The sequence below is a fragment of the Ostrinia nubilalis genome, chromosome 2 (assembly GCF_963855985.1).
Source record: "Ostrinia nubilalis chromosome 2, ilOstNubi1.1, whole genome shotgun sequence".
NCBI classification, from domain to species: domain Eukaryota; kingdom Metazoa; phylum Arthropoda; class Insecta; order Lepidoptera; family Crambidae; genus Ostrinia; species Ostrinia nubilalis.
The window spans coordinates 7,599,748-7,621,561 of NC_087089.1; the positions used below are offsets into that span (position 1 = coordinate 7,599,748).

At 36.1% G+C, this 21,814-nt stretch overlaps 1 protein-coding gene across 4 annotated transcripts in view; it reads left to right on the forward strand.

The window, feature by feature from the left end:
* LOC135081526 (b(0,+)-type amino acid transporter 1-like) overlaps window positions 1–21,814 on the forward strand; it is a 33,001-nt gene that overhangs the window by 8,281 nt on the left and 2,906 nt on the right. The window contains exons 1-12 of one of the 4 annotated variants that reach the window (XM_063976254.1): window positions 3,912–4,502; window positions 10,384–10,493; window positions 15,661–15,757; window positions 17,890–17,991; window positions 18,121–18,227; window positions 18,543–18,678; window positions 18,770–18,895; window positions 19,156–19,303; window positions 19,817–20,044; window positions 20,411–20,507; window positions 20,844–20,993; window positions 21,379–21,547. In XM_063976254.1, the coding sequence (XP_063832324.1) occupies window positions 4,373–4,502; window positions 10,384–10,493; window positions 15,661–15,757; window positions 17,890–17,991; window positions 18,121–18,227; window positions 18,543–18,678; window positions 18,770–18,895; window positions 19,156–19,303; window positions 19,817–20,044; window positions 20,411–20,507; window positions 20,844–20,993; window positions 21,379–21,547 (1,600 nt within the window). In that variant the 5' untranslated portion in view covers window positions 3,912–4,372. The other 3 variants (XM_063976268.1, XM_063976277.1, XM_063976260.1) reach the window with 3 other exon arrangements.

Sequence of the window (21,814 nt, forward strand, 5' to 3'; positions counted from 1 at the left end):
GGAATAATGACTTTGGGTAGGCACTTTTATTAATTTAGTCTAATTATTTTACAAATAGCTTTTGCCCGCAACTTCGTCCGTGGAGAAGTCGAAAACGTTCTCATACGATTATTTTTAAATGTTTTAACGTTATTATCTAAATGTTTGAATACTTTTAAAATATAAAAATCAGGTTAAATAAACATGAAAATATTTTTTTCTTATATTTTATGAATATGCAGCTCGGCCTTTGATCCGGTGAACGAAATCGAAAACTACACCTACCGCAGTATTATTGGTAAACTTTTTTTTATATTTTCCTACGGGTGCTAGAATCACCAAGCTTCCAGCATGCCACTGGCCGTGGGAGAAGGAGCTTTTCCTCAAGACTACTCCCACTACCTCAAGGGCCTCCGCCAAAACTCTCGCGCGAAAGTGAGTTTATGTATACAGCGCAAGCAGGTGCCCGCGGCATGATTTTCATGCATTACTATGCATTGTTGGGCGAGCGCACGCAGCGGGCACCCACTCCAAAGTTAAGTGGAGGCCCCTAGAGTATGGTAGACGTTAACATGACGTCATGATTGTAAAAAAATGCACTAATGAGTAATTAATATCAACTTTGAAGCAAATCACCACTAAAATAACTTTCTACCCCTTTTTAACATAGTTAGGGGGTGCATTTCACTAAAATACGAAACACGTCTTCCATTAATTCTGTTATAGAATGCTTATGCAAAATTTTAAGTAGATTGGACGAAGGAATCTCGTTATTTCATACAAACTTTGCCCCTCCTTTTTACCTCCTTAGGGGTAGAATTTTGGAAAATCCTTTCTTATCAGATGCTTACGTCATACAAAGAACATACCGTCCAAGTTTCAGGTCTTTACGATCAGCGGTTTAGGCTGTGCATTGATCCATCAGTAGCGCGCGTAGTACTTGATCATTATTTTGCTGCGATGATATTTTAAAACTGCGATATCTCCTAAGATATTTATTGAAATCGAATAGTGTAAAGGGCAAGAATGTTTAAAATTAAATACTTGTGGTGAATAATTTATTTATTTGGATAAGGATTAATATCATGTTTATAAAAACACCTTCGCAAATAATGCATTATTTTAAAACAGATTTTTTTTTGCATAAAAATGGTTACTATGAGCCAACCTTAAAAGATAGACATATGCTACCGCAGACTTTTTTAAAGAACTTTTAAAGGGGAACAATCCTGTTATACATGATTTTTGCGAAACTTTAACCGTTTACGCAGCGTCAGCTCTCAAAAGGAAAAAATTCACTGATTTGAAATATTCTTGATTGGTGCTCCGCTCCTATTGGTCTTAGCGTGATGATAAATAGCCTAAAGCCTTCAGGAACTAACGGGCTATCCAACACAAAAAGAATTTTTCAAATCGGTCCAGTAGTTCCTGAGATTAGCGCGTTCAACCAAACAAACAAACAAACAAACAAACAAACAAACAAACTCTTCAGCTTTATAATATTAGTATAGATGATCCCATATTGTTGTCATTGTCTATATCAGTGTTATGATCACAATTCTTTTTATTTTATTCATAACCTTCGACCAGTTGGACACATTAGATAGCTTCTTGTAGTATCGTGCAATATATTTTTAACTTTTAATTAAAATCTAGTCATACTGTAGCAATATGGACGATTTATTTTATTTACAAGATCGGTATCTTATTGTCTATGATGACCGCAGTCAACATCACTATTACATGGATTCCTAACAATGAAGTACGGCATTGCCTTGTGCCGATTTTACATAGATTTTATCGACACAAATTATGGAACTTCATAGGATATGGAGCAGGCCACGCCCTAAAATGTCCGGATGTCGTCATAGTATTATGGAATACATATAAAAGACTTTTATTATTTCATTTTCTAATCCTTAAGTGTCCGTTACAATCTAATTAATATTTAAGTATTCAAAAAGTAAGAGATTAATTTTGATACTTTACTGCTGTGCCCAGGAATCTAAGGCGGTTTCTGACAATGTCCTTTGCTTTTTGTTTGAGTGTAACGAAGGCACGTGAGAACATTCTACTTGATATAATTCAGCTATCGTCGGCATGGACATTGTATCTCTATTTGTAAACCAAATGCTACGTTCGTTTTTATGTTACCAATAACAAACGCCGGAGCTAGGTATTGCTCTACATTAATCAATATACTTATCTAAGCAAAAAAATTAGAATAGTACTCCTTCTTATAGTGTGTCTTCCAATTCCAAAGTTTGCGTCGCTACAACAAGCATGTCTGGATCGATATTTATAAAAATAGTGATCGTGATTATCAAGAGACAGATCCTACAAGGTCACCTATCTAGTGCACTTTCAAAGACATTCTCAATGCTTTGGATGCTCACTATTTTGACGTTTCACATTAATAAACCAGCGACGGGTTCCAATGAGTTCGTCCTCCTGAAGTGCATATTACAAGGGGATAAGAGTCAAAATGTAATTAGAGGGCAGATTTGTGTCAGCACAGACAAGTTTGTAGCTTGTAATAGGACTCGGGTGGTATGTGTGATTACTGTAGCAAGGTGCCAAAGTACTGTACGTGAAACAACAGCTGAAATTGTTCCTCTTTTACGGATTGATTTCTTGATTGCTACAACTTGAACATCTTACACATCTGTGTGAACATCATCTCTATATTTCTTCGACTAAACGATGTTCTAGCTTCTAAGGCTAGGCAGGCACCTATGCAAACGTGCAGTAGTCATGATGAATCATGATAATTTTGGTATGAGTTTACATCTCCGGTATTTCGGGTGCAAGTCATAAATCTGCTTACGTATTCATGTTCGTTACTAGTATTTTTTATTAATGAAATACCTAACCAATTTTCAGGACTTACATCCTAAGTACAATACTCGGCACATTAAGATTAATATTATACAATTGCAAATTTAGAAAAGCTATCCTGAAAAATTAAAAAAGGAAGAATTTTGGAAGAAATGAATTATGATAAATTATGATAATATGTGTAAATTATTATAGCCCGGTAAAATTTGCACCAAAAATAGGAGTACAATTAATAATTTGCATACAGTTGAAAATTGGTACGAATGTTCGGATCACTGCGCTAATTACTAGTTAAATGTAGATATTAAATTAATAAAGCACTTATTTTCTAAAATACGTTCAAGAAAATGTAAAATAATTGTTTTGTGGACCTAAATTCATAATAATTTTCGTAGGCAATGGTGGTCCCATATTGCGTCATCACCCGCTAGCGCTATGCTAGCGCTACGTCAGTGGAAAGTTAGGGTGTGTGCGTGCTACTTCTTTTGTTTTTGTCTCTTTCCCGGCTTCTCAGTGACCTGTTGTTCATGACGTATTATAACGCTTATTTGGGAATATAGGATTGACACAGTGTTACCTACTTTTCATTTAGGTAGATTAGATTTCACGGTCGTTGTGAGTTGCGATTTTATCATGTCTTGATGATAAAGTCACAATTAATATTTGACGTAAGCCAGTGACCCGCATTCTTCATTATTTGTGCTACATTTGGTAATTATCGCTATGGTTAGTGTATCTGTAGTCATATCGCAAAAGGTATGTATCTCTACAAAAAGTTACATCAGTGTGAACTGTGGTTGAGCCTTAATATTACATTTTTATATTGAAACGTCATCGGATGTGTGACGTATTCGGTTCGTCACACCATTATGCATTAGTTTCCCACGCGAATATTAACTTGACTAAAATGTAAAGTTGTTCATCGCAGTATATACCTACTTGTTAAAGTGTCGAAAACTCGAGGAACGTTTGTTTATGCGAAGTTTGATAAGGACCTAGCCGGGGTAGGTTAGGTGTCAAATCTCGTGGCCATTGATCGGTGGGCGGGCGGCAGGGCGGGCGGCGCCCACGTGCTCGCTCGCGCCCGGAATAGACAGTCTGCTCCACGCCACCGATCACGTCGTTTCGTTCTGTTCGCTTTCCAAATATTACGTGCAAAATTCGGACACAGTCCAGACCGGTCATTCTTTAAATATTGTGTACGTCCTAATTCTCTCTCGCGTCGCCTTTTGTCGTTAGTTTTAATTTCAGTGGCTTGGGACAGTTTAGGTTATTTCCGCGTGACTGTGATTGTGATGTACTGAAAGGTTGTGAAACGTAAGCAATATCGTAATCAGTAGTTACGTTGCCGCGTTTTTGTGTGTAGTTGATAAGGTGCTACAGGGTATTGGTGCGATTGGGTTGAAGATAGTAACAGGTTCGGCGTCGGGAGCGCGAATCGCGTGGTTCGGGATTCGCGTATTTTATCTGCGGTGTAGTGCGTTCGCGCTGTAGAGCGCGGACGGCGGAGGTCGGGCGAGCGCCGGCGCCGCGGCTGTCAAGGTGCGTGGCGCGCATGTGCGATGCGATGCGTGACAAACTCGCCGCGCTGCTGCGAGGCTCAGTGCGCGCGGGCGCGCTTGCACACAACACGGAGAAGTTGCAGAACGGTTCGATCACACCCGTACTCGTGTTTCCGGATGAAGGTTTATACTTACTCAGTACTAATTACTACAATTCTCAATAAGACCACATTGTAAGAATTGGTTTGCAAACACTTTCTAAACTAAATCATTCTAAGCACTATGATGAATGATAAATAACATCATAACAAAAAATTGTGGCTTGAAACAATGAGACCACTTGATAGAAGTTTTGTTCTCATTACTAAATAATTCTGCTTTTAATACTTACTTACTTCTACAGTTATTAATATTTTAATGTTATTCAATTGTATAGTAAAAATTAAGATGATAATTCCAACAACAAATTGGATTTCTGAGATACGTTGAAATGCTACGACGTAGCAAACTGACCCGCGTGCTACGACGTAGCAAACAGACCCGCCGGCTACGACGCGACGTAGCCAACTGATCCGCTACGAAATTCGTAGCATATTTAAAATAAATTATAATTTCAGAATATTTTGAAATTTTAATCCCCGCTTACATGAGCTATGTTTTAGTTAAAGTTTTTAATGTTGTGTTTGCCCTTGCTACTGTTTGTTTGGAGACACGCAGCATACATGCATCATATGCCAACAATAATAAATTACAGCTCTGCATCTGCATGAAACTATGTTTATTAAGGAACTAGTATTGGTGCATGATTTCATGGAGTTTATGTTACGAGTATGTTAGGTAGGTAGCTAAGGTATCTAATTACGATTCGGTTACCTCATTTACTCTTGGTAATTGTCTCTAGTGTTGTAAAATAAACTCCTATGTAGCGACTGATAACTTTTGCTATGTGTATGTCCTGGTATTATTATACGAGTATATGATGTGACTACTGGATGCTAGTCGGTGTATTTTGTATTACTTTCATCTGAGATTTTTTAACTTTACAGCATTTATTCTCGTGACTAATTTATTGATAATCAGAAATTAGTGAAATGCAGTGCAGCACCGCGCTTTACTGATATTATTGTAGCATTTAAATAAATATTCATCACATTATTTAAATTAAATAATCTAGGCTAAATTCATATGAAAATTAACTAACAAGACCTACTTCAAAATGAATGATGTGGTTAGTAGGTAGGCTCGAGGATGTAAAACATAATGGGAAGGGATACGAGTGAAATGGAGCACGTAAATCAAGAAAATGGAGGGAAAAGCGACTGGTTATGCCAAAACGAAACAGCTGAGCTCCTTGTAATAAACTTTCACAGAAAGGACGATATTAGGTGTGTTAGGGCGGGATAAAACTAAAGTAGAGTGTGATATTAAAGATTTCCTTTTACCGTAGAGGGCAAAAAGTGAAAATTCTTTTCATTTACTTTAAATCTGTTAAAGTGAATGGCGGTAAAAGTAACACTACCGACTATGACTATGAATTTCTGTCAAATTCTTCACATCGTAAGAACCTATCTACCTAAATGTTGTGGTATATGTGAAGCATATCCCAAATTTTGGGTACTAGACATAGTTTGTTGGATGTTTTGGTTGTTTTCCTCCTCATCGCAAACTGGCTTCGGATAGCGTCATTGCGTTTGTGTGACAATAATACACCAATTAGTATAAAAGTAAAAAGCTCGGGATGTTTACGAATTTAGACATACATAGCAAAAAAATAGAACTAAACTACAAAAAAGTTTCAAATTCTTAAAATCTAATTAGCTAGGACTTTTTAATGTTTCTTTAATTTGTGTATGTTTTTTGAATAAATGCAATAACCAAATAACTTTGTTCGGCCAGTTTGTATAACTTCCTCTGCTTCTATTGCGTAAGTAGGTACGAAAACGTGATTTTACGTACGTGCGTCATACAGAATATTTTAAAATAAATCATTCCCACATTTTTGTTTGCAACGAAGTAACATATATATGTTTTAGGCAATAAATCATGAAATGTAGAGTCAGAAATGTGGGATTGTTTTTATATATGTAATACCTATTTACTTGCGTATAAATATTGTTTCTTAATATTTCTTCCTTGAGTGCTTCTCGGTAATCATCGTCAAGTTGCAAACTTTTATGGTTTTTAGGTATGAGTTAAGTCACGTAGACCGCTTAAGTTTGTTTTCCTTAGGTAACTTCAAACATAAAAACATCATAAATTGGGCACACAATTCTCAAGAATACATACCTACTTCTTTAAATTTAATGGAATTCCCGTCAGTAAGCTAACCGCAGCCGCATAACTTCATTCTGGCTACATTGTTTAAGTAAATACACTCTTACTAATAGAGGTATTGTGCTGACCGGTGTACGTGACACTGATCAGACACTGTTTTGACTTGTAACATACCTAGTCGGATGTCTCATAATACTAAATTTGTACCTATAGAAATGCTATGTTTATTATAATTTAGCTGAACAATTTATTAAACACACTCGCGACCTGAACTGTTGAGTACTAAATCTATCTCTTACAAGTGTACAATAGTTTAGTATACATAGCTATGTTTACCTACATATAATTATAGAGATGGATTAGTTACAATCTTAAACGTACTTAGTGATTCTTTAAATCGTTTTGAGTAATTCGAAAACGAAATTTCAAGAAATTGTACAATAGAGCAGCTCATAAATTCGTCTCAAGGGATTATCACTTCACAAGTGACGATTTGTTTGGTGTTGGGATATGAAGTGCATGTTCAGTTATGACTTATTCATAAAATTTGAGTTCCGTGCCAAATTACTTTAAAGAATACTGATTTGCGATTGTGGTACAAGTGAGGAACTAAAGTCAATTTCAAGCAAAATATTTTTAAGAAAAACAATAAGATACATAATGATAATATGTAGGTGGTGTTTTAAGGATCACTATTAATGTTTAGTCAACACGCTTATTATTAACGAAGTTGGCTATAAACTTTGTCTGGGAAGGTATTGTTTTTGATTACGAAACGATTAACGTTTGCACCTAGTTTTAAATAAATGTTTGTTGATTTTCGTCTTCCAATAAAGTGTTTGTAGAAACGAAAAGTAGAGTTGTAGAACTTATCGTAAAGTAGAGACATGCTAGGAATTTATGCTTATGTGTTAGGAGTGACGTTTTTTCAGCTCTCGGCGCCGCAACTATCTATCTATTCTCATCAATGAGAGGACATTAATTTTAACTGACTATTGTCACGATTTCATTAAAACTTCATTTAAAAACTGCACGAAAGCCAGAAACAAGATGCATTATGTAAAAATACCGTTGTAAAAATATTTGTCTTTCAGCATTTTGACATGGAGCGCTTTCATCACTTGTGAAGTTGTGAGTCAATTGCAAATGTAAGTTGTTGCTAATAAATAAAGCATGGCACGTGCATTGTGCCAGCGACAGCAACACCTACTCGTAAAATAAGCGCATAGGCGACTGTGACTCATCTAATATTTATTCTAAGTCAACATTACTAAAGATTATGATATATTTTTTAATTTACTCGTAATATCAATTGTATCTCCCAACATTCACATTTACAATACAAAATTATGTATGATGACGTGAGTTTAGAAGAGTGCCAATGCATTACATACATTATTTTAAAGCCGCTATTCAAACAAATCGATTTTACATATAACTACAAGGTAAAAATAAACTTATTTCGACATTGATTGACGTTGAACATTTCTACCTGTTCCATTTCTTGAATAACTACATAACAGAGACCGTGCATAATAATGTCAACCTGATTACAATAAAATTCATTGTATGTTTTTCATAAAGCTCAACTGAAAAACGTTTTAGAAAACAAAGTACGGCGACGTAAGGATAAAGATAAAGGTAAAGATAGAGCAGAATAATTTCGATTTACAGACATTGAAAGATTGCGTATGCGATAGCGAAGCATTAAAATCCTATCATATCTCTACGTATTGTCCCCATTCAGTGCCATCTTATCTATACCTAACCGTACGTACATGCTGAATCATATTGAGGTACTTAGCTTTAAAATGATTAAGTGTTTAGGTAATTCAAAAGGCATGAGATAAGATAATGCATTAAGGAGCACTAACTCGATATTATGACTGCATTGGCTATCAATGTTTGAGCTGAGGAAGTTTTTGAAAATTATAACTGCAATGTTCATCCAGAAAATAACGAGATAATATAAAGTCCTGATAAACTGAATTAAGTCTGAACTTCTGAAGGATTTCTGTAGGTATAAAGTATCCCCATGAAATAATTTCAAGACTCCCAGTGACGTAGATCGTGAGTGTGACTTTTAACCATTTAATTGTTTTCGTAGGCAGGAATTCATTATTATACCGGTAGAACCCTGAACGACAGCGGCCTAGCCGCGGCTTGGGCCACCGCGACAATCATCTTCTTACAATTTGGCACTACAAATTAGACAAGTGCTATATGAAACGCATAATTACAATTGGCATGACTCTCTGTCCTACTACTACGTTTTTTACATCAATGTAGCAACAAAATATCACAGTGAACATTTTATTGTTTGGCCCTTTTATCAACGAGGGCTTTTCCAACATCAGGCCAAGGTCATCAGATATTTGCTTTTTTAAATATATTAAAATGTATGAGACCCACTGATATTGTACTCCATAAAAAACAATATCGCAACAAAATATATTAATAAATTTTACACGACATGTAAATTTATTTCAACATTGAACAATATAGACAGACAGAATTGGAAGTTTGTTTATGTTATGTGTGTTGTTTTGTTTGAGTTTTCACGTAAACATAGCTCTTTGCAGGATTAAAATTTCCATTGGCAGATTTGTAGCTGTAAACTGAAAACTAATCAATATGGTAGTAGGTACAGCTTTTCATAAAAGTAGGTAGGTACTGACAATTAATCAATATCAGAGCTTGGACACGTGGTTAGCCTTGAATCGATTTTCCGCAATTTCACCGCTAATTTTAGCTACCAACTCAATTCCTGGCCTAGACAGCTGAAGTGTGCGTAATTATGTTAAAAAACATTGTTTACCTTGAAACGTTAATTTAACCGTGGAAATAACTCAAATTAGCATCAACTGGCTGATTAGATATTTCTAGTATCAGTGCTTTAGTGAACTCTATGATTTGATTTTTCTGCTTTTTAAATGCTATGGTAGAGTCATAAGCAAGTCTTGTATTCTTACTAAGTTAAACGTGAACGGGTCAAATCTCAGAATGCTGCTTGTTTTCTTCACTTCTATTTATGTTACATGTCAGAAGTCACGTATCCTACGCGTTATGCATTTCTGTTATTCCGGTAGTTTTAACTAACTATAAAGATGCTTTCCGGTTCAATCAAAGCTCATTACACGAATCTCGATATGTGTTGGCAGACTTTCAGTGTGAGCTTGGTATTTTTCGTTGTCGGTATTATCGCAAAATTTATATCGACGGTGACGTCATTTAATGTTTGAGTTTTTCAGAAAAATTTAACGGAGCACACCCATTCTTGCTATTTATAAGTAAAGTGTACTAAATAAGTACGCGTTGATAGGCGGTGGGATGTCAGCGGTTACAGGAGCTAGCCGACGACGCAGTTGTTTCACTGCCCACTCACGACAAAAGACTATAAAGATTCCAATAAATCTTTGCAACATTATGTTCTTTTCCACTGCAATGTTTTCGGCGCCAATGTGCTTACCTTCGTGGAAACTGCGATAAAACTGTATTATTAGCTTAAAAACAGGTTTAAATGATATCGTTATTATCAATGATTAAAAAACCATATGAAATCACATAAACTACTCGTAAGCTAACGCAACGTGCTTGTTTTGATGCCAAAATGATAATGGAAAATAAAGGTTAATAAAAGGATAGTTTAGTGGTTGGCAGATGGACGCACTTTTGAATTGTTTGTTTGTTTATCTATTAAAGAACATGTTCTGAAAAAGGGTTAGATTTTCCTATTACCCTAAAAATAAGGCTGTTATTTGTATGTATTTAAACTTGTTTCAATTTTCAGGGGGCACACGCGAAGGCGGACTGGTGTGGCGCGGGTGCTCCGCCGGCTTCGGCGCCGAGGATGGCGCGGCGGGAGCGCTCGCCGACGGCAACGTCAACCCAGGAGACAAGGTTAGTTTCTTTTATTATTCCCCCTTATTAATCAAAGTTACACCCTAGTTGAACTCTGGCTAAAATTGACATTTAGTATGGAAACGTAATTTTAATCCAGAGTTCATCCTAGGTGTATCTTTTTAGGGGGATAGAATAGCAATTATTTATACCCAAAAATATAAGCCTGATCATGGACAGATTGGAATACGTCAGAACTGCGCATCAAGCTTACCATCGGTAGACATCTATCATTATCACAAAATCTAAGATATAAGTTGCAGATAATATGTTTCTAGACATCATAAGTGTATGCTATCTACACTTAAGGCCGGGTAGCAGTGAAAATGGCGAAAATGAGGTTTTCATTTTTCATTTTTGAGGTACTAAACAGTAAAATTAAAGGCTAAGATTTTATTTGGGCATAGTTGAGGATATTTTCTAGGGCTATTAACGGATGGAAACACGATTTGATGAAGTTGACTCGATAGAATAAATTCCCAAAGTTACCTCTATTCGTTTTCTATTTATGGTTTTATTTTTTAAATAAGCGATTTGAGATTCTGAATCTTTTACTAAACTAAAGTTCAGAAATAACTTGAGGGCTTTTAACGGATGAAATTTTTATATTGGCTCTTATTTAGTTACTATGTTAAAAAATGTGGAAAAAATCGCCCATGACGGCTTGGACAATCTCAATCAGTCGCGCGGTGGCGCTTACGGAGGACGGACGCGTGTCAGTTTTTTGGTCGTGACAGTTCGCGATTTGTCAATATTTTTGACAATGATGACTTTGATGAGTCACAGTATAATAACATCAGTGTTACTGGAGAAAGCTAAAATTTTTGATAATTAAGAATTATGAATTTTGTCTACCTATTGAAATTTAAATCGTTGGCATCCTTTTGAACTATAGTCTTTTTCACCTAAGATGATCCGTATGACGTTTCGAGTTTGAAAGATTTAGAGATGTCACATAACTAAACCATAGCGATTTATCTATCGATTTTTTTCGAAGAGGTAGTGAAACCTACTTTTAGAGAAATATTTTGTATAGGTGTTATTTAACAAAAAACATGTTTTTTTTTAATTACAAATATTATTGTAACAATTTCTAAAATCAAAAAAACGATTCCTAAAAAGTACTGGTTCTGTTTCTTTAAATTAAAAACTATTAATTTATTTTCAATGCGTTTATTAAAGTCAATAATCGAAAAATATAGTTGATTTTTGTGATGTTTTTAATAACTAAGTATTCACTGCAATCGATTAATGAACCGCGGAAATAATCGATTTTATTAAACAAGAAATACCCCAGCACTAAATCTATTCCGTTTCACACATTGCGTACATTAAATAAAAAATATTTTTACATCGTATTTAATTTAAATATAATCAATAGACTCAGATTTTACTATATATTTCAAGACAAGTAGTTAATTATTTTTTTATTATATTCCTAATAAAATACAAATATTTTTTCAAAAATATTCTGCATAAATGTAGTATGCGTAATATGGATAACCTTGAAGTGTCATACGGATCATCTTACGTGAAAAAGACTATAAGACCCTACTCATGATACATAGTACATTCCTCAAATATGAGACAAAACCAATGAGTTAAAATTACATTTTTATAGTACCTACATAATAATCGTCTTACACTCTTTAGAAGAGCACAATGACACAAATAAATAATAAAAATTAGGTCAAATATAGGGGCAGCTGCACGTCACTGAAAGACGATTCTGTACTCGGCATCTGGGCTGGAGAACATGAATCCTTGCTTACAGATGCAGATGTAAATAGAGTTATAACTGGACCAATTTTACATGAAATGTTTAACAGAAATCAGTTAAAAGACACATACATGGAATACCAATAAGGTTGCGGAGGGAAAGCTACCTATTATAAACTAGCGGCAGCCCGCGACTTCGTTTTACCCCCGTTAGATATGATGTTTTACTTCGTTGTTGATAGATGGCGTTTCACGGCTTCCCCCGAATGAATATTTACGAACGTCATACCGTAGTTTGTCCAGTGCTGTAGATTTTAACCAATGACGATAGATGGCGCTTTTTAGACACGTCTTATTTATTTATTGAAATTTATTTGCCACATATCGTCATAATGTTAATCTGGGTTATAAACAATAATACTGTGAAGTTTCAACAAAATCCGTTCAGTAGTTTTTGCGTGAAAGAGTAACAAACATCCAGACATCATGACATCTAGACACCCAAACTTTCGCCTTTATAATATTAGTAGGATATTTCACAATCCAAACTAATATTTACTATTTAGCATTTACTTACAGTAAATATTAGTTTGGATTGTGAAATATTTAAAATAAAAAAAAGAATAAAACAAAATAGGGTTTCAAATTACCTATCTATATTTAATATTATAAAGAGGTAAAGTTTGTGTGTTTGTATATTTGTTAAATTGTAAGGGGTAATCTCGGGATCTACTGAACGGATTTTAAAAAAATCTTTCACCAATAGAAAGCCACATTATATCTGAGTGTAATAGGTTATATAAAAACCGAAAAATTCCACGCGGGCGAAGCAGCGGGCGGAAACCTAGTTTATTTATAATTATGTAAGAGCATAATTATTAAACTCGAAGTCAAACATTATTTATTTGTGTGGACCTATATTAACGAGAGATTACAAGGCGTCAAATATTTCAAGAAAAAAATTAAAAACTATATTATAATAATGCTAAATTTTGCTCTCATGGAGCCTTTACCTACTCTGACAAATTAAGACTTAGAGAAGAAACTAATAATAAAACCATTTAACTGTCCTGCAATGAAAAGCTTGATCGGGTACAACACCTCAAGTTATTTCAGAACTTGATTTCATTAAAAGACTCCGAATATCAAATCACTTAGGTATCTAAAGTCAAACGATTCTGAAATGTCAAGTGGCATAAAGTTGGGACTAATGAATAACCCATTAAGATAGTAGCGCCCTCCTGTCAATGACATACCTGGAACGATAGAGTATTGGACAACTAATGAAAATGCTTTGTCCTAAATGACTGACGGATATCGTAGAGACCTGAAAGTTGGAAGGTGTGTTCTTTGTATGACGTAGGCATCTCATAAGAAAAGATTTTCCGAAATGGGGTCATGAAATGAAGGGGGTGAAAAAAGGGGGCAAAGTTTGTATGGGACAAAGTGATTCCTTGGTTCAATCTACTTGAAATTTAGCTTAACAATTCCTTAATATAATTCATGAAAGACGTGTGGAACGGGTAGAAAGTAATTTTGGCAGTCATTTTCTTCGAAGTTGATATCAATACTACTTAGTGCCTTTGATTTAATTACTTTTTATTTTTACAAGCGTTTGAAAACTCCATGTCAGATTGTGTTCAATGTCAAGTGAAATCTCAATCTCAATGAGGAGACTCTGTATTTATTCCTAGAATTCCCCTAACACCGTCAAATTGCCCTTTCGAATTCAAGACAGTGCAGTTTCCCATCAGTCTGCTTCGTAATGACTATAAACAAAGCTCAAAGTCAAACTCTAGGGACCTCTGCTTAAACTCCCATGAGTGCACAGAGGTAAGCAGGTAACCGCGTGTGATGCTCATAGTAATTTTCGATACAGAACCCCGTACATACGTCATACATATTATAGAAAGAAAACACCCAGACCAATACAAACAAATATGTTTCTGCAATTTTAGTATGATATTTTTATTTATTAATAAACAAAGAGACTGAACAAAATTAATGCGTGTACTGATTAATGTTATTAACCACATGCAAAGCTTCGTGAATTGCAACAACTATAATTTATTATCCAAGCTCTAAATAATCGCTACTAAGAGTAACTTATCATAAAATGTTTTTCCAGTCGCTCAAGCTTCCAGGGCCTACCGATAGGTCGGGTGACGTAATCTTGAAATTCTTTAAGCCGGCGCAGAACTTCCAGAAGGTCAGGCGACGCCACGGCCACTTTGAACCGTGTTTACTTCTGCAGTTATATTTCATATTTATTCGATTCTAGAATATATTCCCAAAAAGTCTGTAAGGTGTTTTAATTTGTATCACTTGGATATGATTTGTATTAGAAAGTGTTGTGAGTGTGACGCTTGAAGGGAAGGAAGTCGACCTAACCTAACCAACTGCGTATTTCTATACTATGTAGCTGGAAATTGTGGCGGGAGCTCTTTGGCGCGCTGTCTTCGGCGAAGAATTGCGCGCGCAGATTTTGACAGCGCGAAATACCTACTTTAGCAGAAATACCAAGCCTTAAGCTATCTATCTATATACCAATATATTTTACGTGTTATAAATGCTTTTCAAATATTCCTATCAATATCTAAATTAATTTATGATATAAATTACCTATCAGATATTCTTGAATTCCTAAAACAAGGAAACTGAGGAGGTACATACTTTGAAAGTAAATAAGCTGCTATATGTGTATCATCATCATCATCATCATTTCAGCCACAGGACGTCCACTGCTGAACATAGGCCTCCCCCAATGACTTCCACATCGCACGGTTGGTAGCGTTCTGCATCCAGCGCCTTCCCGCTACCTTTATCAGGTCGTCGGTCCACCTTGTGTGTACATGTGTATGCCTAAGTGTTAAATTAAAAGCAAATACATATAATGGAACCTTCGAACCGCTTTTATGCTTACGGAGAAGATTTAGATTGAATCTTGAGGTTTTCAAAGAGCCTAGTTCACTCTGAGAGCACCACTTCAACCGCAGAGGCTCGCAGGAACGATCTTATTTGCCGTCGCGATCCGAGATGAGTGCTTGTTCAGCGTCTTAACATTTTAATAAGGGTAGAGATGCTGTGGGTACATGTATAGAATTTTCTGAGGTTAGTGCGTTAATTTGCTTGGGAATGTAATAATGTTAGATGGTTGCTATAGGTTTATTATTACGTATTCAAATTAAGTACGTGGGATTTAGAAAGAATCAGGTCAAATCATTTGTTGACGATTATTTCACAAATATTGAAGCAACAATACATATTATTTTGACACCACCTTATTTAGTTATTCGTTGTAAAAGTAGAGCAACAGGGTCAAATATAGGACTTAGGTACCTACTTTCTTATTTGACATTGTGCCTCTACCTTTTTGATACGAGTATGCTAGACCACGAGTATTTCATCTGAATGTTACAGGGTATTGATTTTTGATTTGTTTTTGCAGTTGGAGGGGTCGGACGCAGCTGCGGACGACCCTGTTCACCTCAAGAGACGGGTGGGACTCTTCAGTGGGGTGGCTTTAATTGTTGGTACCATGATAGGTAAGTTGTTTCCACCTTTTCAACTTTCCATGAATGCTAAAAAGTATTAGAAGTTAATGAGTGGGAGTAGGTCAGTCTCTTCTCTTCTATGGACTTTAAGAGATGGAACGAGCTTTATGTATAGAGAGTACCTATAGTGACAGTTTCTACAAAATCTGTTCAATATCAGAGGATATAAAAAGTTAATATCAGAGTATTACAAACATTACATTAAAATTCCTTAAATTAAATTATTTTTAGAGTGAAGATTAAGAATGTAAGAGCAAAACATGTTATTTTTCTTCCTGAGTCACATAGCTACTTTACAATTCAAGAATTAAATCGAAGTATTTTTGCACTGACTCAGATAATCTCAATTACGAAATCATGCGTAAAAGTGCAAACTCCATGTGCCACTTATTTTACACAGTCATGAAATGTACGACTGTATTGCCTACACATGTAAACAAAAGCACGTACGAGTATATCCGGTTTTATTAAGAATACATCTCATTACTTATTACATATTAGAATAGGTACAAAGACTTTTAAAATTAATAATATTTTTAAGATTTTGCATTTGTTGGTATATTGTTAAAAATAAAATCACAAGAAGCAACTTTTTAATTAAAATATTATTGTCTTTCAGTGTAACGAATGTAATTAAATATAATTCTTAGGTAATGTTATTTTAAAGTATGTAAATAACTTGGTTAATATAAATAGTTACACGAAATACCTGCTTGTTAATGAATATTGACCATTGGATCTAACATTATTTGCACACTGTCCGCTTGAGAAAAACTAACAGAGTTAAGAATGTAACGCAATCCAGACTCTTTTACATAGCACATTCAGCTGATTTTTATTTAGGCACATCCCGTCACATGACTCTATGAGCTTTAAGGTACTTACATCTAAACCTTGCTTGCCTTGCATGCGTCAAACTACAAATCAAAACAGACTAACAAAAATATACGAGTCTACGAGTGACGTCAAAGCATACAAACCAGCTCCACTAAGATACTTGCAAGTCTTGCAACACATATGTTGTAGTATCACAGAATAATATTACTTACTTAGTTTAACATATAAGCTGCCTTTTTTCAACATAAACTATTTGTCTAGACTACAAATCATGCTACGAGTAAGTAAATCTAAATTAGATATACCTGCACATAGAACAATAGTAACATGGCGTTAAAGAGGATGTTTTAGTCAATCTTTAAGCATGTCTAACTTTTTGTTATTCAACGCTGTCTATTGTTTAAATTTAAATTCAAATACTTATTTGCACAATTTTGGGATGTTTATTCAGTATTGAATTGTATTACCAGAAATCTAAATTTATCGGTTGGGAAATGCATGCAATGATTGCACAAACGGTTCTATGAAGGAAGTGCGTTTTACCGATGATTCTAAATTAAGACCATTTTCTTGCAACCATGGTATTAAAGCACACTTGGTCTAACTTTAATTCGTAGAATTTATAGGACAATCAATGTTCAAATTGACTCTACATCACTCAACTTATCAATTAGGCCAAATAAACAATAAACATAAGTACCTTTGTATTTTGTTCTGTTGCATTTTAAATGCAGTATCTACCTACTTGACCTAGTGGTAAAGTAATTTCAATTAAGTTTATACAGTTACGTATTAGGTACCTAGTTGACGTTGACTCGAAGAGGAATTTGTAGAATTTTCATGGATTAGGTAACCCGTATTCAGTATCTATAATATGTTTCAAATTAAAGATTGAGATTAACCTAATTAAGGTCGTCATTAATCCATTTTGTCAATTAATCCTTGTCAATTTAGTACATAATTATTGCGCACAATCTGAAGAAAATAACACGTTGTACGATATTTATTACTTTTCTTTAAGTTTATTTTGATACACACCACAAACATGTTTTTTAGTTTTGGAGGATACTCTTCAACAAAAAATACAATAAATTATGTGTCGTATTTACTCAAATGAGCAATAATTAAGCTCTTACTTATTTTCAGGCCTTCATTATGTAAGATTTTTTAACACAATATTAGCTCTTCTAAATTATGTAGAGCTTTTGGTTATAAACGATTATGATTAGAATTGTGTAGTGATCTGCCTAGTGATCTTTTTAAAACTTGAAATTTCCTTTTTTCAGGTTCAGGAATATTCGTCTCGCCCTCTGGGCTGTTGGAGCGCACCGGCTCAGTGGGCATAAGTTTCATCATCTGGATGGCTTGCGGCCTGCTCTCGCTACTTGGTCAGTAGTCACGTGTATCAAAACGTGTAATTACAATGCCTTTTGAAAAGACAGTATTGCTATGTTAACATTATTTACTAGAACCGCGGACGTCAACAACATTAACGGTGTCAAATTGATGTGAAACAGGAGCGCTCGCGTATGCGGAGCTGGGTACAATGAATACGTCGTCGGGTGCTGAGTACGCCTATTTCATGGACGCATTCGGCGCGCCACCCGCATTTTTGTTTTCATGGGTAATGTTTCAGATTTCGTCTTTTGTTTAAGCTAATAAACATTCTTAGAAACCGCGTGCAATGTCGACAAAACTCTCACCTTGAGAGTCCTAGGTTCGATTTCCTTGTTGGAATATACCTACACAATGAAAAACACTTGGTGTGGTATTTCCCAGTTTGATTTGACTGACACCTTAACTGAAGGTCCGATAGAGCCTTATGTAGCGTCAAACACCTGTGGTTTATAGTCCTACACCAAAGTTGTTTCAGACCACGCAAAACGTATGTCAATAATAATGCGCAAAATGAATTAATTGGTAAACACGTTTATTTCAGGTGTCGACATTGGTGCTGAAGCCGTCTCAAATGGCTATAATTTGTCTGAGTTTCGCTAAATACGCGGTTGAACCGTTTGTATCGGAGTGCGAGCCACCCAGCAGCCTCGTCAAGCTCGTCGCGGTCATTTCCATTGGTAAGATGCTCAAACGTACTTGAATGACCTTGGCGATCAATTGATAGTGTCACTGTCGATAAGAATCAATAACCTATTGTCTCTATTCCAGTGATGATCTTGGCAGTGAACTGCTACAGCGTGAATCTAGCCACGAACGTGCAAAACATCTTCACGGCTGCCAAACTTGTGGCGATAGCCATTATCGTCTGCGGTGGAGCTTACAAATTAATTTTAGGTAATAAATCTAAGTAACCAGGATGTAAGGATAATTTGTATTTTATGTTAAAACGATGTAATTGTTAAAATATTCTAATTCACCATTTCCTCTTAATGAATGATCATTCTACCATCACGCTTTTGAATCCCGAGCCATCTTGTCCACTCGAATTTCGATATTTTCCGATTTGAATCATCACCAATACTTACCTATATTGTAATGCTAATGGGATGTAAATATTCTGTAAGACTGACGGGTGGTGTGTCCGTATGGTGCAGGTAATACGCGACATTTACAGGAGCCCAACTTCGCCAGTAGTACGGCGACTCTGGGCAACATTGCCACCGCATTCTACACCGGCCTCTGGGCCTACGACGGTTGGAATAACCTCAACTATGTGACTGAGGAAATTAAGAATCCATCCAGGTAAGACCAGCATGTTACAACTCAGAAATCAAGCAGGTAGTTAGATTCTACTACAACATACCTAATTATTCTTGTTAGAATGTAAATATTGCATAAAATAGTTGTTGTTAGATAGTAGAAATGTAGTATTCGTATTTTCAGAACTAAATGAAATCACTAACCATTAACTTATTATAAGTTTTGATCTTACATTCTCGTTGCTTTACTTCAAGTAACTAAATTTTATCAATTATTAATTAAGTTCTACCTATTCGATTCGGTGTACACGGATATCTACATAGGTATTATGAAAAGACGCTCACCACAACTCAATGCTGCAGAAACAGAGAATTTTCGTAAAAATGTTCTATCTGCTAGCTCTTCTACTGTGTGTAGTATCAGCTAAGTGCGGAAAAAGCCCAGCTAAACCAACTAATGATTTCATGGGCCTCTACTGAATAGCTGAAACATGTGCGCTGAACTACGCCCGTAGCGCGGCTCTCGTTTGAACTTCCCACAATCATATGACCACAGGAATCTCCCACTGAGCATAATAATCGGCATCCCGCTGGTGACGCTGTGCTATGCGCTGGTCAACGTGTCTTACTTGGCCGTCATGTCGGTGAGCGAGATGGCCGACAGCGAGGCGGTGGCGGTGACGTTCGGCAACCGGCTGCTGGGGCCAATGGCGTGGCTCATGCCGCTGGCGGTCACTATATCCACGTTCGGGTCGGCTAATGGAACGCTGTTTGTTGCGGGAAGGTATGTTGATTCCACTTTTTCACGATTTTGTTCCGTAGTTCATAGCTAGAGAACTGTTTGCATGGAACCCTTAAACATACGATAGGTTTAGGTTCACAATTGCATAAGAATTAAGAATTTCCTCAAAGCTATATGTAATGTAGAGCTTGACTGAAAATCCTTGTTGATGTGATGCCAAAGACTCTACAAGGTTTAAGATCGACATTGTGGATGAAATGACTCAACTTACTTAATTCATCATTATGTTAAAACGCTGACTACGTTACGAGCGAAATCTAAAGACATGTAATAGGTACTTACCTACCCACACTTTTTAGTTTAATTGAATTCGGAATCGGTTGGATATTAACTTCAAACACCCCGCAGGTTGTGCTTTGCAGCATCGCGAGAAGGGCACCTGCTTGACATCCTATCATACGTCCACGTGAGACGATTCACTCCGGCTCCCGGCCTCATTTTTCATGTAAGTACTAATACTTCAGAGCACTCTGTAGTTAATTTGTCAATTTTAAAGATCTTTAGTAGCTAGTTAGCTATTATCATCTCCAAACACACCCAGACACGATTTTGACACAATACTTAGAGAATCCATATTTTAAGCAGGCCGGTTTTTTATATTTCGTCCAGTAGGTTCGGCTGCGTCAGCGTTTCGCGTATAATAGAGTCGCTTCATTTACCTCGCCTCAGTAAATGAAGCGACAAACACATCCCTCGCTACGCAACCTTGCACATCTCTGGTGGAAACGCAGCCTAAATGCCGTAAGATGTATTTCAATATTTTCTTTGAAATGTTTTTCAGTCGCTGATAGCGGTGGCCATGGTCCTGTACGGCACGATAGACTCGCTGATAGACTTCTTCTCGTTCACGGCGTGGATCTTCTACGGCGGCGCCATGCTGGCTCTGATTGTGATGAGACACACGAAGCCCCATGCACCTAGACCTTATAAGGTAATACCACTGGTTCACTATACATAGGATTATTTTTGTATCCGCTAAAAAAGTAAAACTTAACTCTATAAAAATAGCATTTATGTGGACTTAATTACAAAATGGCGGGTTTAACACAACTGTTTCTATCAGATGACTGTGTATCACCGTGAGTCCATGTGTTAACATGATCGTTGATCCGTCATAACTGGTGAAATGTTGTGGTATTAAGTAATTCTATGAAATGTGTTTTACTTACTGACTACATCGACGAGTACCATGCACTGTAACAGGCTAATCTTGAACAGCAAGAAACTACAATTTTAAAAAATCATTTTAACCTTGGAGTTACCTAGCGGCAAAAATGTATTTGAAAATATTTTTCATGTATAACAATGTGTTGCAGGTGCCAATAATAATCCCGTATGTGGTGCTGCTCGTATCAGCATACCTGGTGGTGGCGCCCATCGTGGACAAGCCGCAGTGGGAGTACCTGTACGCCACCGCCTTCATCTTCGGCGGGCTGCTCGTCTACCTACCCTTCGTCAAGTGGGGCTACTCGCTGCCGTTCATGGGTGAGTATACTTTTTGACATGACTACGGTGTAGCTAACACTTTATTAATTAAACTCTCCTAACCCTCTCTTTTTGCGTCGGGGTTTAAAAATATTAATTAACTAATAGTCCAGTTAACCCCTCGTAATTAGCTAATGTACGGATAATATTCTGCGTTACATAAGTACTTACTATATTTTTTAATTTATATATAAATATTAAGTTGTTTTAGGTCATTGGTCCCATCCCATGTGTAAATGACCCATTGATAAAGGTGGACAACCTCAC